The sequence below is a fragment of the Amia ocellicauda genome, chromosome 18, assembly GCF_036373705.1.
Source record: "Amia ocellicauda isolate fAmiCal2 chromosome 18, fAmiCal2.hap1, whole genome shotgun sequence".
Classification (NCBI taxonomy): Eukaryota; Metazoa; Chordata; class Actinopteri; order Amiiformes; family Amiidae; genus Amia; species Amia ocellicauda.
Window position 1 is genome coordinate 20785479 of NC_089867.1, and position 16516 is coordinate 20801994.

Consider the following 16516-nt stretch of genomic DNA (forward strand, 5'->3'; position numbering starts at 1 on the left):
CCCTCAGAATTTGTTGATCATCAAATAAGAACTACACTTAAACTTGTTCTCCACCTGTTTTAAACGATGTGTGACCAAGGACCACTGCAGAACAACGTCTCTCTTATTGATTTCAATGTCTATCCTATTTTGTAGAATAAGCCTCAGTCACTACACATGGCCACACAGTTAAAAGATGGGACAGTACTGTTATTACCCAGCAGCCACCTGCCCCTGCACAGCTGTGGCTCATGAGGTCAACCAATCTCACACCATGCCCCTTCCCATGCCCCAGTTTAGGAAGCGTTAGGACCCACAAAGCTATGATCGCGGCAGCTTACTTTTGGCTCTCTCGTTCTTCCTGGAGGGCCGCCAGCGGATGCAGGACTTGTGTTCATCCAGGTAGTAGAAGCGGACAAGTCCCTTGGAGCTCCCGCGCAGCTTCACCATCTGAGTGCCCGTCTGCATGGCGCTCATACATCGCTCCACTGTTAGAGGGCAGGGAAAGAGAGAGAGAGAGAAGAGGACGTTAACAGATGCTCTGCCTGTCCATCCATCCATATGTGCCGACACTCAGTCAGAAAACCAGCAGTATACTGAAAATTGACTTCAGTGAAAATGCTGCAAACAGATGCTCTAAATGTAAACTGGGTCTTCAGGGGTTCTCCGGAGATGCAGCACCAGGAAGGTTGACTTCCCTCTACTGTCTCTCGTTAACCAAACAGGCTGTCGATCCCTGTTCTGCTATTGGGTATCAAACCACCTGTTTGATTGGCAAGCATCAAATCTCAGTAGGTAGCCCTCCTAGGAAAATACCCAGTCTCTAATGGATTTTTAAACACATTGGATGTTATGTTTTTCTACCTCTCACTGCTGCCAAAATGTGAAGATTTTGGGGTTCTACTTAAGTGCTGAAGGACAGCTCTATACTATTTGGGGATGGTGTTATAAGATGGTGAAAGTTGTATTTTATTGACTTATAGCTTTGCATCTGATAAACCCATCCCTGCCTGCTTTTTCTAATGTAAACAGAATAAAACGATTGCAGTGTGAAAGTGTGAAATTGAACACCCACCCCGCCGAAGACACACAACACTAGTTCTCATTTTATCATACTTTCCATGACAGATAAACAAAAACCTATATTGTACAATAAACAAAGTGGAATTGCATCTGAAATGTCAACGCATGCATGCATTCAGGCATAACAGTCTGTGACCCAAGAGGGAAGATCTGGACACAAACACACAGTGGGAGCCTCTGGGCTGAATGCACATTAGACGCGGCCAGTGCTTGGGCTGGAGACAACCGGACAATGAACCCACAGCTGGACTGAGCTTTCTGAAATCTCTCCAAGCTATGGTTTGAGCATGCAGCTCATTACAACTCTAACACAAGCATGTTTGCATTTTTATTTGCATACTTCCACACTGCACTGCTGAAATATCGCCCTACAAACACTGCAGTCTATTAAAATTCCTGTAGAAGTAGAAGACAGGAGCTTATACCTGTTAATATATTAAATCTTCACAGAATTTGTATTTAAAAATATATGTGACCATATATATGTTCTCACGGTCTTGTGTAGAGTTTATCTAGACAGACAGAACTTCTTTAACACATGGAATGAGAACTGATAGGTAGAAATCCATACATTATTCAATTTGGTGTTATTCCAGTCTAGAATCAAGCAGGGCGGTAATTTTGCTACAACACTGTAAATCACTAAAGTATTAACTTAAGCAGAAACAACCGATGCATGCTATGTACATTTTATAATCAGAGGATCTCCTAAACCTGCTGCAGGAGTGAAAATTATAAGAGTTTTAGTCGACACGGTGCTCTGCTTTGTTGAGTTGTTGGCGAACAACTAAATTCCAGCGGTAAGACCTCATTGATTTAAAAGACTTACAATATAATCAGGTTTGAGAGAATCAGACCATTAAATCCTGGACCAATTGTGTTATCTACAGAGAAGATTGGAAGTAAAATAAATACATCAATAACACAGGGCATTGCCAATTTCACACAAAGTCACCCCCAGTGGCAAGTTAGGTGAATTCACAAAAAGATTTTAAATGGAAGATCACAGAATTTATTATTACACATTTTACATCTTTTTGCAGCATGAAAGATCAAAAAAACGTAATGACATGTTTTGGCATCTCGTTGCAGGCTCCCATTTGGATGCGGCAAATGGCACTACTGTAAGACTTTTTTTTTTTTTTCATCTCAGACTGAGTTCTACTATCACAATTGCTCAGCTCAATCAATATATTAACCAACCCCATGCCCACTGGCTCTCCCCCCCTGCCATTCTGCATCATGTAACATTACCCGCAGTGTATAAATAATTGAATGGTGCATGTCTTGTATACAAACTGCGCTGAAATTAAACTGCTTCCGTTTTTGTAGTTCAAATTCCATACAGGGACATGAATTTTATAATGGCAGCTCATTAGAATCTGCACGTGGGCATAAACAAAGAAAACAGCTGCTACGCCGTGCAACACAAGCCTCCGACGCTGCAGCACAGAACAAGCAGAGCGGGAATTATGCCACAATGTTTATCACTTTTAATTGAAGACGAGGCAAGTCCTAATGCTCAATGGTACCCCACTGCATGGCAAAATTGCCGCAAGTGCACCAAGAGTTAATGGGACTTGGCAGTGATACCATATTGTAAGCCCAGCAAAGGGGGTCTGCTCCAGTCTTTCCACAAACTGCATGAATTTAAAATATCTCCTTTACAATCCAGACATTTGCACAATTTCAAATGTATCAGTATTTTGTGCCAGCTGATGACCTCCAAGCAAGATGTAGTGAGAGACACAAACTGCAATATAAACGTCACATTAAACAATGCTGAGAAAAAGGAGAAAAAAAAAAAACACGGAGATTGAAAGGACAGAACATTAAGCATTTAATCCACCGCCTCTCCTAGTCGCAAAAGATTTCTGTCGTGAACGAAAGCAAGACCGAGGGGCATCTAAACTGACATTACATCAGCAGTGGATCAAGGCAGAGATACTATTAAGCAATAATCTGCAGTAATATTCTGAGAGGAGAGCAAGCATCTCACAGAAACACGAAAGCGGAAGGCATAGAGGCCCAACGCACAGGGCAGCAAGGCCAATATCTGAGGCACTCACATTTTGCATAGGGAGTTTGATGTTTGTTACCTAACAATAAAATGGCTTACATTTCAGGATATTTGTCACAGCAGCGTGGTACAAAGAAAGATCTAAAAGTAACACCCTATTGAGGACCTTTTGCACAAGATCTATGCATGTATTTATTTTATGAAAACCAGCAAGAAAAAATGTAAAGCCTATAATTTCAAAGAGATTTCCAATTAGCTCCTAAGCATAGGAGTTTGATCAGGAATACAGTGATCAATACAAAGCACAGTTTTAATAAATTGTTAACAAAGAGCTACCTCATTTCCTGTTCTGCATGTATAATGATTTGTTTAATTCATTTAATCCGGAGTGGTTAGGACAAGTAATTGCTAATGTTTTTGCCTCAGCAAAGCGCAAAAATACATCAGTCCCCTGTGATATAGATAATTTTTCAAAACAGCTCGTACAATTCTCAAGACATTGCTGGATTCTGAAGATGCCTTGCCTTTCCTGTGCCCCCTGCACCCCCACACGCCTCTTGAAGCATAACAACAAAATGAATCACAATAAACAGAAATCTGTGGTGTTATAGCCTTTGGGTCTGGTTGAGACATGAATGACTACACAGGACATACATGAATCCAGTGTGTATTAGTCACTTCACAATTGGCAATACCTCTAAATACCGGATGATTCACATCACTACGTTTTAATAAAATATAATATTAAAAAGTCATATTAGTATTAAATGAACTTGAATATGTACTGTAGGTCAGACTCATTTTCTAAATTCACATGAAGAGTCAATTTCCACTATCCGGAAAAGAAGACATAAAATTTCTCAATCACTTAACATCGTTTTAAAACTATTCTTTCCCTCAGGGTAGACTGTCTAGTAAAAGTTTAATTGCCTTGCTTAATCAGCATGGGCTGCAAACTTGCAACTATCTATTTGGTAGTTAAATTAAAAAGTACATTTTAATTTGAAGTCAATTTATTCTGTCACAGGCGAGACATAAGTTCACTTGCTACTGAACACATGCTGCAAAGGTCAAAGGGCATTCCTGATCAATTAATTGTGTTTTTTTTAAGCAACAAACCTTAAACTTGTGTCAGCATTCACTGTTTAAGTAACAATACTGTTTTAAGTATTTATTTTATAAACCAAACTTCTGCAGCACCAAATGAATGGAAGGAATTTCTCAGTACACAAGATTCTGTTTTTCAATAAACCTCTGTTTCATATACCTCTGGGGTTTGAAGAAATGAAAGAGATTCATCTACTCTAAACCCGCTTCCAAAAGCACACAGAAATAAGGAACACCATTACTGCAGTTTACGACTGAACAGATATGACTGAGCTTCTGAAAGAATGCATGAATTTCTCAGAGTTAATAAGCACAGAAAAAGACAGAAGCTCCATCTCCTTTGCAATATGGGGATAGCTACAGTTTTGCCATCTGCTTTCAAAACTGCAAGAATGTATTTATTTTATTTTAAATCAGTCGGTTTGAATGTTTTTTTAGGAATTAAAAGAGTGAGTTCCTGTTTAATTAGCGGAGTTTGTGACAATATAACAGACATAATCTAATCTAGTAGTTTTTACATTCAAATGCAGGATACATTTTAAAACCCCTCTTATAGAATCACAGCCAGTGAAAATTACCCTACATTTCTTTATAATCTGGCCACAGGATGTGCTAAAGGTAGGCAAGCTCTTCATGCAGCAACCTTTTGAATCATTAAGTACGGTCTCCAAATAATTTGCTACAGAAATGAATGTGCTTCATAAGCTGCCCTGCAACCGAATGCATATAAATGTGGAGTGGCAATTATAAAATTGGCCCATAATCATTATCAGCGCCCTGATTCTAGTGTCTGATTATGTTTATGCTGCATGCTATCAATGTTTCACACACTTGTGAATCAGGAGAAAGTGTTGCGGCAATGAATGCAGTCCGGGGGGGGGGGGGGGGGGCTGCAACAACATCTGTGCGTGAGGCAAACGTAGTGTGCTTTTGTTGGAGAAATCTGCAAACTTTCTTTGCGATACACAATGAGGGGAGAAAGAAAGTACATCAGAACATCTTGCAATTCGGCACATTTTATCACGTACAATACAATTGCAAATAAAATGTTACTACTATGAATAATATCAGATGCTTGATCATATACGAACACTTCAGCGATTGGACGAGGTGCCTTGTGCTTGGTATGTCAGCTAAAGTATTTATTTTTTTAATATCAAAACCTTGTTTCGATCTCATCCCTGCCTGTCAAAGCCGCTCGTCAGTTTGATGGGATCAGAATCACTGCAGGCTGGGCTTGAAAGGTTTCCAATAACCTGGTTACTAGCCAAAACACAGAGTGAACACTTCCATCCAGCGCATTGTGCAGAGCTACGGGGCGTCTGACAAGCACTTGTCCACAGAGAGCTCCTTTACTCGCCTTCAACTCTTTATTGGTTCTAGGCCAGTTTCCATGGAAACTAGGGTCAGGGTTAAAGCACCGCAAAAACGATCCCATGTATTTTCCAGAAAGCCAAGAACTGCGCGCCACATACCCCAGCACTGTGCGCGATTCTGAGGCTCTTGTTAAAAGCACCTTAGAAACAATGACACACACCAATGGATAAAATACAATATTTCCACTGACACATGGTCCCCAACCCCGCCATTCAAAACAGATACAATGCCATATTTCCCATTCAATGATGTGCTGAGTGTACAAACTACCAGAGAAATTATCAATCTGAAATTATTCATACAACTGCTATACAGAAGGAAAGCTACATGACTGCAGAATGATTCTGTGGTTTGGCAGGATTACTGTGGTTAAATAAACCAGGCAAAATGGTTATAAAAGCAACTACAAATCATTCTGACTTTTAACAGATTGGCTTCCTATTACAGATAATGAAAACAACTGAGGGGTGTTTTACTTGTTAATACTGAGGATAACATCTGTGACTATGGGCCTGTTTTCTGAGTGTGACTGAAATGATTTTAAAAAGTAATAATACTTTTTAATGTGCTTGCAGTATGTCTGAATGTCAGTTATACACTTGTAGTGCCAAGCATAACCGTAACAGCCATGTCGTTATTTGTGCCAGTCAGCCAGTTTACATTTCTCATGCAGTTATGCTTGGTACTACAAGTTGGGTGAGGAGAAGACTAACCTGACAACAGGAAAGAGAACCCGAGCAGACAATCGGTTAGTCTATTTAAAGCTAGGACTTAGGGAAGGTAAAGTTCACTACAAATCAGGTAGATGACATAAGGAAAATACTTTAAAATGTAGCATGGAAGTAGAGCTTGACACACACACACATACACACGCACACACAGGGGAAAAAAAAACGTGATACTCTCTCAGGCATCATGGCACGAAAAGAGCAACAGACCCCGAGGTGAAATCCCTGAGGAATCTGGGACACTTAAACATGCGAGACAGAGCTATTTTGCTTCTCTCCGTCTAATCTCAGGGGATTGCGAGCCGCCCCATATGCTGACCCCACTATTGCAGGTGCCACCGTCTCAGAGGTATCCTGTCTACTGACGTAAAACACTAGACTCAATTATGAGGCTAATGCAAAACTTGCTCCTGTCATTTCCAAAGAGAATGAAATTATTGCAATCTCGAAAAGACCACGAAAACAAGCACTAAAAATAGCCCAGCCCATATCCCGCTTGCTTAATGATGACGTGCCGTTTTGTCTTTCGGCAAAAGGAAATGAAAGCATTGAGAGTTCATATTGTCATCAACTTTGGGGGAAAAGGACATTTTACGTCAGTAACAAAGTATAAAAAAAGAATGGTTATTTCTCTCATCAATCACACTTACTTTCATTAATATAAACGTGTACACGTCAGAGATATTATATTACAATTGTTACTGCTGTACATGTCTAATTACACACGGAGTTATCAAATAAAACAGTCAAAAATAAAAAATGCAATTTAACAGAACCTAATTATGAGACATTTCTCACTTTAATGCAGTTACTAATACACTGTGATTGGAAAAATAGTTCCATACAAGTTTCTTGCAAAGAGAAAGGGCCACCGTGCTACAAGATATATTGTCCAATTAGAAGGGACCTTATTTAATCAAGAATACCACTTGCAGGACTGACAGAACCTGAGACAGCACCTTTGTGTTGGAATACTGTTCATGTGAATAATCATTACCATAAACTACCTAACTAACTACATCGAATTTCAACTATTAAGAGGTGAGGATACTAGGAATTTCTGCTGAAGGCAGGTAGCATCTGTGAGGGAAACCCAATACGAAGACCAATTATACACTGTGATTATTATTTTTAGCATGGTGTGGAAAGATGGTTACTTTAAAAAGAAATACTATTCTTTGAACTGCCAATATACATCACATCATAGTACAATTTGCTCACATTCATAGGTTTTTACAGTGCAACAAAATAAAGGTCTTAAATATATTACTCCAACATATTTACTGGCAATATATGTAAGCAGACTAGTAGTAATAACAATAATAACTTTACTAATACTTATACTATGCTGTTTTCTGTTGTTGTTCCTTACAACATCTGCTGCATTATACTGAATTACTGCTCCTACACTGAGAGCATGAAAACATGGCAAAGGAAAGCTGTTTATTTGTCTTACAGTAAAGCAGGCTGATCTAGACAAAGCATTTCTTAATGCCTGCAAAACTGATCATGACAGGTCATTAAATAAACTGACCTTAAAAGCCCTTTTCATGCCACAAATCTGGTATGTTATTGTTTCCTTTTTCAAGTCAGATCCTAGAATACGCTGGCTATATGGATAAATTATCTTTGAAATCCTCATCTCCTATTTTATGAGACCAGTTTAGAGGGTTCAAAGGATTTTCACATCAGTGACAACCATAGTCTAAGACTGGACTTTTTATTGTCCACCGGAAAGCTTACCAATCTGTCCCATTCTCCACTTGGGCGTCGCAACAATACTTCCACCAATCCAGAAAAACTCTTCAGCTAGCCTGGAGACGGAGGTCTTCTGCCACAGTTTCGGGGAAGACATGGCAGGAGAAGATGCCCTCATGACAGGAGAAGATGCCACTGCAGCTGGTGAAGAGGGCACAATGGCCGGAGACATAACCGCACTCATTTTTAGGCGATATTGTATTGTTGGAGATTCAAAACAGATTACGTCAAAAAATGAAACTATTCCACTCTTGGCTCCTTAAAATGTCAGATGAATTTAGCTCAAAAGCTACAAGTCCTTTCCTGGCACCTTGAAGATATTGCGTTGCGAATGAGACCATTGATTGGATTTTTCCAAGAAATAAGACAGAAAAGAATAAGGTTCTTGCTCTCACGTTCCTTCAGGGTGTTAAATACTTAAAGAATATTAAAAAAAGGGGAGTCTGTGAGAAAGAAAAAATACAAGCGTGCAGAAGGAGATTCTAAAACGCAATTTATCAGAGTCCAGTATACACTAGGTCGTCTCGGCCATTACAACGCGATGACTTCAAAAAGGACTAAGATTCACGGTGGTGCTTCATGCCGTTTGAACAGTCTGACGTCAGTACAAATGTCTGGAAGATAGAACTCACTCCTGCCTCTTCAACACATCTTCAAAGATATCACACTTGTTTTTTCCCATTCCAAATTAATAGTCTATGTAAGTCAGCTGTTGGTCCATATTCTTGAAATGCTGTGGGAAAGTCTGGAGCAAGTGTCCTCATTAGCAGCTGCTGTGCAGAGTGATTAAAAAAATCTCATCTGTGGCTGTATTATTTTCTCTCTCTTCTTCTGTTCAGGAATGAAGCTTAAACAAGCCTTACTGTACAGCAGCTCCTGTCTTTGTTTTCCTTCTTGCTTCCAGGTTCCACTTTGAAATATCAAATGAATACTTTCACAGGTGCTCTGTGCCTTTGCACTGAACAGAAGAAGGGGGGGGGGGATGTACACCACAAACAGTGTAACACATGTCAGTCGGAAATCCTAAATCCTTCTCAATCTGTAATCCACTGCTGAAGCTACTCCCTTATTCAGGCAAAAGGATTTATGTCTTGCGTATAACCATAAAAAAAAATGGAGAGAGGGAGAGAGAGAGAGAGATGCGTCAAATCTTATTTTTAAATATTACTGTATCCAATTAAACAGTCTTCTTCATCTCTGAAGTGGCTCCAACGGGAGCAGCTGTGAATATGAATGTCTTATATTCTCTCCGGCCCCACTGTCTGCAAATATACACAGCTAGAGGATGTGAAGTGTTTTTCTCTCCACCTCTTTTTCTTCTTTTCTTCTCCCTGTGCCTGCCAAGCCAAGTAATGGAATGTGATAATTGGTGCTCAGGTATAACCCCGCGCTACTTGGAGTGTCACCGACCTCCCGTGGGATTCAATCAGCTGAGAAAAACGCTCTTCAACTTTGTTGTGTTCTACACTGAATCAGTCCTTTCTTGCTTTAACAAGTGCTCATCATTGCTAAAACAGATACAACTCAACTCTTACCGTAATTACAAGGAAAGAACCAACCGTAGAAATGAAAACACACACGCTTTGGTGCCGCTTTCAAGCGTGGGAGAATGAAAGCCAGTTATCGCGAAAAAAAAAAAAATTCTTCCTGAGTGTGCTTCACTTCTGACACAGAATGAAGCACTGAGAAGATTATGAACATCACACTACATTAATCACAATCACACTGACAAATTAAAAAACAAAGCTGTTATAATTACACCAAAACCAGCCAATGGCTATTCTGAAGGCAGACTCTAACAAAACAGTCAAGAGCCTTTTAAAACAAAACACTGCAAAACGTCTTCAAATGATTTGCATTTCCAAAGTGGCCATTTTCCCTTGCACTGGACTGGCTGAAAACTCACTCAATCCATTCAAGACACTACTTTGTGTTTACAAGACTAACATCATTAGAAAACTGTTCAACAACAGATTCCTGCATTCAAATTAAAAACTGCTGCCTCTTAATGCCCTGATGTTGGTCTCGTGGAATTAAGCCATTAAGTAATTTGTTTGACAACCAAGACATTCTTCTTTGACTTCTTTTGAATCATTAGTAACATATTTTGCTACCCAGTGGGTCTTGGTTGCTTTGCAAAATTGAATTATAATTTTCTCGTTTTCCTCTTTATTGGAGATGCCATTCAATTTGAATCATATTATTTGCAAAACTAACTCCCCTAACGTGCCATCCCTATTAAAACAGTTGATAAACTTCCAGTAAATATTTGGGAAACATAATGCAGTTTACAAATGAGCAGGGACCACTGGGCCCTCCTCGATCATTGGGTAGCTCAGGAGGAAAGCAATCTCAGTCTCACCCAGCGGAAAGACATCAGAAAATCGAATTGAACAGCTCGTCGAGTCAGTGTGTTCCACTCTGTACATGTAATGCACCGAACTATGACTGTCACTAAACACAGAAATGAAAAGTACACTGTGAAAAACTTATTTCTCAGCTCAGTATTAACAAAAACAAGGGAACAATTAACATCAATCATTTCTGCTCATGGAAGCCAAGTTAGAGAGAGTTGTGGGCAGTGAGGCAGAAATCACTGCGAGTGAAGTATGCCTCGAAACATTGCCATGCAGCTGTCTCTCGCAAGGAACAAACCCATATGCTTTAATACCCAACAGACTGTACCGCCTTTACAGATCTGGCTACAATTCTAATTAAAGCTGCATTTACACCTGAAATCACACTTTCTTTTGCTCAATCGTAATATTCAATGCACAACAGCACAGACAAATTGCAATAGTAAATGTCGACAGCCCTAAAAAGCTTAAGAGTATATATCTTCTCCTGGGAAACAATATCTTAGGAAATAATGCAAACTGTAACCTAAATAAATAACAAAGTATACAGTAATATGACAGTCAGTAACCAGTCTGGTAAGGCTTGAAAGTTGGATTTCCTGCAGTGTTTTTGATGCCATCTCCGATCCTCCTCACAAAGCTGCAGTGGTAGAAAATGACCGACAGATGTGCTCACCCTCCATGCAGAGACAGTGGGAATTCGATTTAAGGCATCTCTTTTTTATTCTGTTTTACTTCTAAGCACAACACAATGTTCAAGCATGCTTCAACATCAGTCACGGCCACACAGCGTCCGTCTGCACACCTCGCAACTCTCACTGAAGTACCAGAAATGCTGTGCTCATATTGTGGGGACACTAACGCAATTACCTTTACACCGTATTTCCATCACCCTGTATGTTTGCAAAATGAACAAGAGAATAGGTTATGATTTATTCATTATTACACTTCTCCAGTGGTAATTACATTACATATCCCCGTGCATGAAACTAATATTACAATCACAGCAGGTTAACTTATAATTTCATCATCATTCAGACGAGGAGAGATCAAAACAGCTTGGGAAAAAATGTTTCTCTTGTACCTCCTACCACCAGAAGCTTTTGCGCATTAACAGGGAAGCGTAATACCCTCACAGGACCCGTTTCACTCGTTCTGAATAATTTACATGAACAAGAGCCAATAAAATCTACAATTTAAGTATTTGAGTAGGGAAATGCATCAATACATGATTGATTACCAATATATATTTATACTAGTATAACAAAACAACGTTTACAATGCTGAGAGCTTTTTTATTCTTTAATGGTTACAATACCTGATATGAGCAGATCTTACCTGAGTTGTAAAGTTGCCATCACAACACATTCAGCTATAGTTTCAGTTACACAGATCCCCCATCAGTGACCTCTGGATAGCACTGAAGTAATCAAGAATATTAACAGAAAAAATAAGGAACGGCGCATTTACCTAACGATTCTCATTGCTGTTTAAGACAAAGAATTCACTTACTCAGTCTTCCCAATGTAACATTCCCAGTACAGGTGTTACCACAACTTTCCTTCCAGTGAAACTTTGTCACTGGGATGAATGTGTTTAATGTCTGGTGGCAGCGAGAGAAGGTGTATGCAGATCACACGAGACAGCAGGAGATGAAATTAAGTCCCACCCAGTAAGTGACTGCATGTGTATAAATATAGTGCAAGTGAGCTTGAATTACTGCAGAAGCCCAAATTCTGCGCAGATTATTAAAATGATAGAACCACAGCTGGACACCTTATTAATACCAGTTTCACCAACTGCTTCCCCGACTGTGTGTTACCTACTGTGGGTGAAATCGCAGACAGGGGAGGAGGTTGAAGCACTCGCAGGGATAATTAAAACTCTATCTCACCCTTTTTTTATCACATCACAATATAAGGAAGCATGAAACGATCACAGATTGTTGACTTGTGTTCTGATCTGGTCTAAACCTGTAATGCAATACAGCATTTCCCAAACCTTAATTTAATCTTCAAAATGAAAAAGAAAAATTACCTGTCTTCCTATTCCCACTACAAACAAATAAATTAACAAACACTTTTTTTTTTTTTAATTCGTTTTTAAATGTTCTCGATTCCCAAAACTTTTCTTCCGGTAACCAGATTTACCAAGCCTTTACGAAGCCTCCAGGGGAAACGAAACTTCACAACATTTAAGAATCATACAGGACTTTATTTTATCCTTGCTTGACCAGTCAGAACTCTGTTTTTAATGTTGAAATTATTATTTTTCCTATTGCAGGCATTCACATGCAGCGACACCACCATAGGAACCTAAGTGGCCACCAATACTGTCGTTTTATTGCCATTTGGGAACGACTCAAACTAGCTGTTTGGACTAAGCAGGCAAGCTGATTCATCATAAAGCTCCACATTAAGGACTCTAAAGGGAAACTGGGATGCTCAAAAATAATTTAAACCTTACTAATGTGGTGAAACATTTCAAGATAAATGATGACTAGCTTATCAAGATATTTTGATTTTTTAAATATACAACTTGAGTGTAAAAAAAAAATTATTCTACTTCACTAAACTAAGAAATTATATTTAATTTTTTTAATTAGCCAGTAGGTAGGTAGGTAGACAGATGTATACTGTGTTGAAAACAAGCCTCTATATGCACTAAGTATGTGCATGTTGTAATGCAATACTCATTTACCTGGAGATAAAGAATCTGACCTGAAAGTGACATTGCGCATGTAAATAAATATTCAGTATGGCAGAAGCAAGCTGGGCTCTATGAGGTATCAGCAGACTACAAAGTAAACAATCAAGAGTTTTCCCAGACAGACTTTGTCTAGAGATTTTTTTAATACAACTCAATAAATCACAGAAACATTGCAGATAATGAATCATGGTTGGAAAAACTGTAAAAATGCACTTAAACAAACCAAGGCATTTTCTTTTTTTCTCAGAGAGTATAATACAATGCTTGTACAAATTAAGAGACCACCTTAACACTGATTTCTGAACTTGGAGTGGTCAATTTTTTTTCCAGAGCTGTACATTTAATAAGGAGAAATTCATACATAAAGTCTAAAACATTTAGAATAAGAAGCAATGTGTGAATAGGTGTGCCAAATAAAAGCAGTTGCCTTAACAAGCAAATTATACATCTTGTTTTCAACATTAACCAGTACATTAACCACTATTAACCAAAAATAACTCTGATGAATGTTAAACATCCAAATACCATGAGACACACTGTTAGACACTGGCTGTTCTTCAGCCCAGTATTCATTTTAAACTAGATTACAACCATAGTTTTTTGTATTCTATTTGAATCCTAATAAGCATTATTTTACTAATTGTTCTTCCAATAGTCCATTAATTCCTGGTCTGATTACACCCATCAAAATACAAATCATTAACTGTTCATAATTAAACATTATGCAAAATATAAATCATTTAATAGTTTAAGAAATGAATTAGTGATTCCGATGATATAAGCTCTTCTACTGACACTCATCCTTTTTAATAAGCCTGATGTTAATCATAATTCCTTCATTCTGCGTTCCCATTAACAATGACCAGAAGGATGGTTTGTTTTGTTTGCCGTGCTTGTTCATTACTTGCCACCTCATGAATTTTTATTCCAAGTTCCCATGCAATTAAAACTCAAGCAGTCATTATCAGAGTTATCATTTCCCATCAAATCAATTACAGCATTTTTGAAAAAAAAAAAAACTTGTCTGCATTCAGAGTTCAGAAGCACAGCACTTCTGCTTGAAATTCAAACACAGAAAACAGTTCAAAGCAACAATAAAAAAAGATTTGAAATCTAATAATACACACAGCACCAGAATGAGATTTTAGACACATTTTCGACTCCTTTTTACTGCCCCAAATAACACTTGACAGGACCTAAACTTGGAATGCTCTGTTGTTCGAGCTGTAGTAATAAAACAGGCAACTACAATTCTCTCCTTAGACTATCTTGCTAATGCACCTCGGCTCCGGAGAGGAGGGTAATCCACTAAACCCTCCAGTTCATCCCCTGTGTTTACTTTGAAACATACCAAACTGGACTGTTTCATGTCCCAATTGTGGTTGAAGTTGCGACCATGAAACTAATATGACACGTGACCTTAGACTAGAGAGGCTATCCTGTTAAACGCTCTGTCAACCAGCAACACAAACCAGGATACAGGTCTTTCTGCAGCTCAAGACCATCCCCGACACTCAGCGCACCTTAAAGAGGGAAGCCATGCAATTCACATACGCTCCCAAGGTCAGACATAGCCATCACTTAGGCCATTGGGAAGTGGAGGAGTAGAGTTAAATAAAACACACTTTCTTATCTTTAACAAACTGTCCGCTGTTCTCATTATGGCTCTAACTACGCCTCTTGGGCAATTCTTATTTGAAGGCTAAGGGTCTTGCAGAAGAATGGAGTAAACACTGCTGTGCTGCATTGTAGCAGTATCTGCCAGTGCAACAAAAGAAATGTTGAAAGATCTGCATAATATGGGAATATTACAGTGAGCTTCACTGCTTGGGAGAAACAAAGTAAACTATATGTAATACTTTTTAAACCATATGTCTGTAAACCCATGTCTTGCTGACAGCTCGTCTGTATGACAAGATCAGGACAGATAAGAAGCAAGGCAAGTGGGCACGCTTCTCATTTGCTCAGCTGGCAAGCTCCCAACACAGGCCAGATTGAAAATAAATCCGAAATGATGAACACACATTGAGCATAATATCCCATCTCCTAATTAGAGAGCGTTAGCCGACCCTCAATGCTTTGAGCTCCGCTGCCTGATTTGCCAATTATTTGAAAACACACGGCAGGACGACACCCAAAACAAATAACACTTTTTATTATTATTATTAGGGGGACGAAAAGCTTTTAGAGAGGCAGTGCTAATCATCACAGCCGCATCATGGACAGACCTAATTTGTGTCTACCAGCATGCCGCATGGGCAGGAAAGCGCTTTTAAACAGGGCTGGTTTATCTCTGCTCAGCAAACGCCCTGCAAGGAGACAATCCATAGCTGCTGGGCCACAGAAATACAAAATATCCAAGAGGAAAAGTGAATGCACACCTGGTAGTTGTTACACACCGTGACAATAAACGTGCATTTAGCCTTATTTGCATTATCATTGCGTGTGGTGTAACACAGCAGTAAGCATGTTAGAGGTTTACCGTGTTTCTTGAAGAATCGTCTTCGGGAAATGGCCAGTTTCTTTTTCCACACAAAAGACAGCCATAGTTTGCATTGGGCGTAACTGGGGAAAGAGTCCTGAGTGCAAACGTCTCCCTCTCTGACAGCACTGATCATCACCACCCGGTTGTGCCTGCTCTCAAGTCATCACTGAGGCCATGCTTTCAGAAGGGCCTCCTCAGTGCGGACAGAGCAGCCAGGCGGACGCATCTAAACCCACTGACGCTACACTCACACTGTGTTCCCTGTGTGTGTAGTTGCATATACAATATTATATTTTATATTCGCTTTCAAAACTGAAAATGACACCTATAACTTATAACAGCTCACTCTGTGTAAACTCATCTGTGTCACTGCAACACCTGCAGAGATGAGTGACGTCATGGCTAAAGTCCCTCCTTCAATTTCTCAGCAGACGCCCTTATCTTGAAACAGGTACATTTGTATCTGACATGCACACTTTTCTGATGGCGTGCAATCTTGGCAAACGCTTGTTTTAACGTTTTAAGTCTGATCAAACCAGGCTTATGCACTTAAGCAAACGGTGACCAACCAGATGCTTTCACACAAGGGTGCTTTCACTTCTCAGTACTATTGCACCCAGGCAACCGAAACACAGTGAATTATTGAATGAAGGGGTTCTTCTTGTACAGCAGTCAAGCAAATACTCATAAAACCTCAACCTAACATTTGTGTTCACTTAATGAAGACAGATAGGCACTGCAGTCTTTATATAAATGTTTTACCATTTATATACTCTTTAAAAAATGGAAGATTCAATTTAGGCTTTTGGAATTTAAAAAAAAAGCCAAGAAAAAAGTTTGCTTTGCTTTCATCTTCTTCGACCAGGCGTAGATAAGTGCCTCTTTAGGAGGTGAACCTGAATTTTATTTCACT

The 16516-nt window shown here is 39.2% G+C and overlaps 1 protein-coding gene across 7 annotated transcripts in view; it reads right to left on the reverse strand.

Annotated features, from left to right (window-relative positions):
* Window positions 1-16516, reverse strand: part of plch2a (phospholipase C, eta 2a) — a 163430-nt gene that overhangs the window by 58274 nt on the left and 88640 nt on the right. For all 7 annotated transcript variants that reach the window (XM_066691113.1, XM_066691111.1, XM_066691109.1 and 4 more), the window contains one exon: window positions 321-467. In XM_066691113.1, coding sequence (XP_066547210.1) covers window positions 321-467 — 147 coding nt within the window. The remainder of the gene's footprint in view (window positions 1-320; window positions 468-16516) is intronic.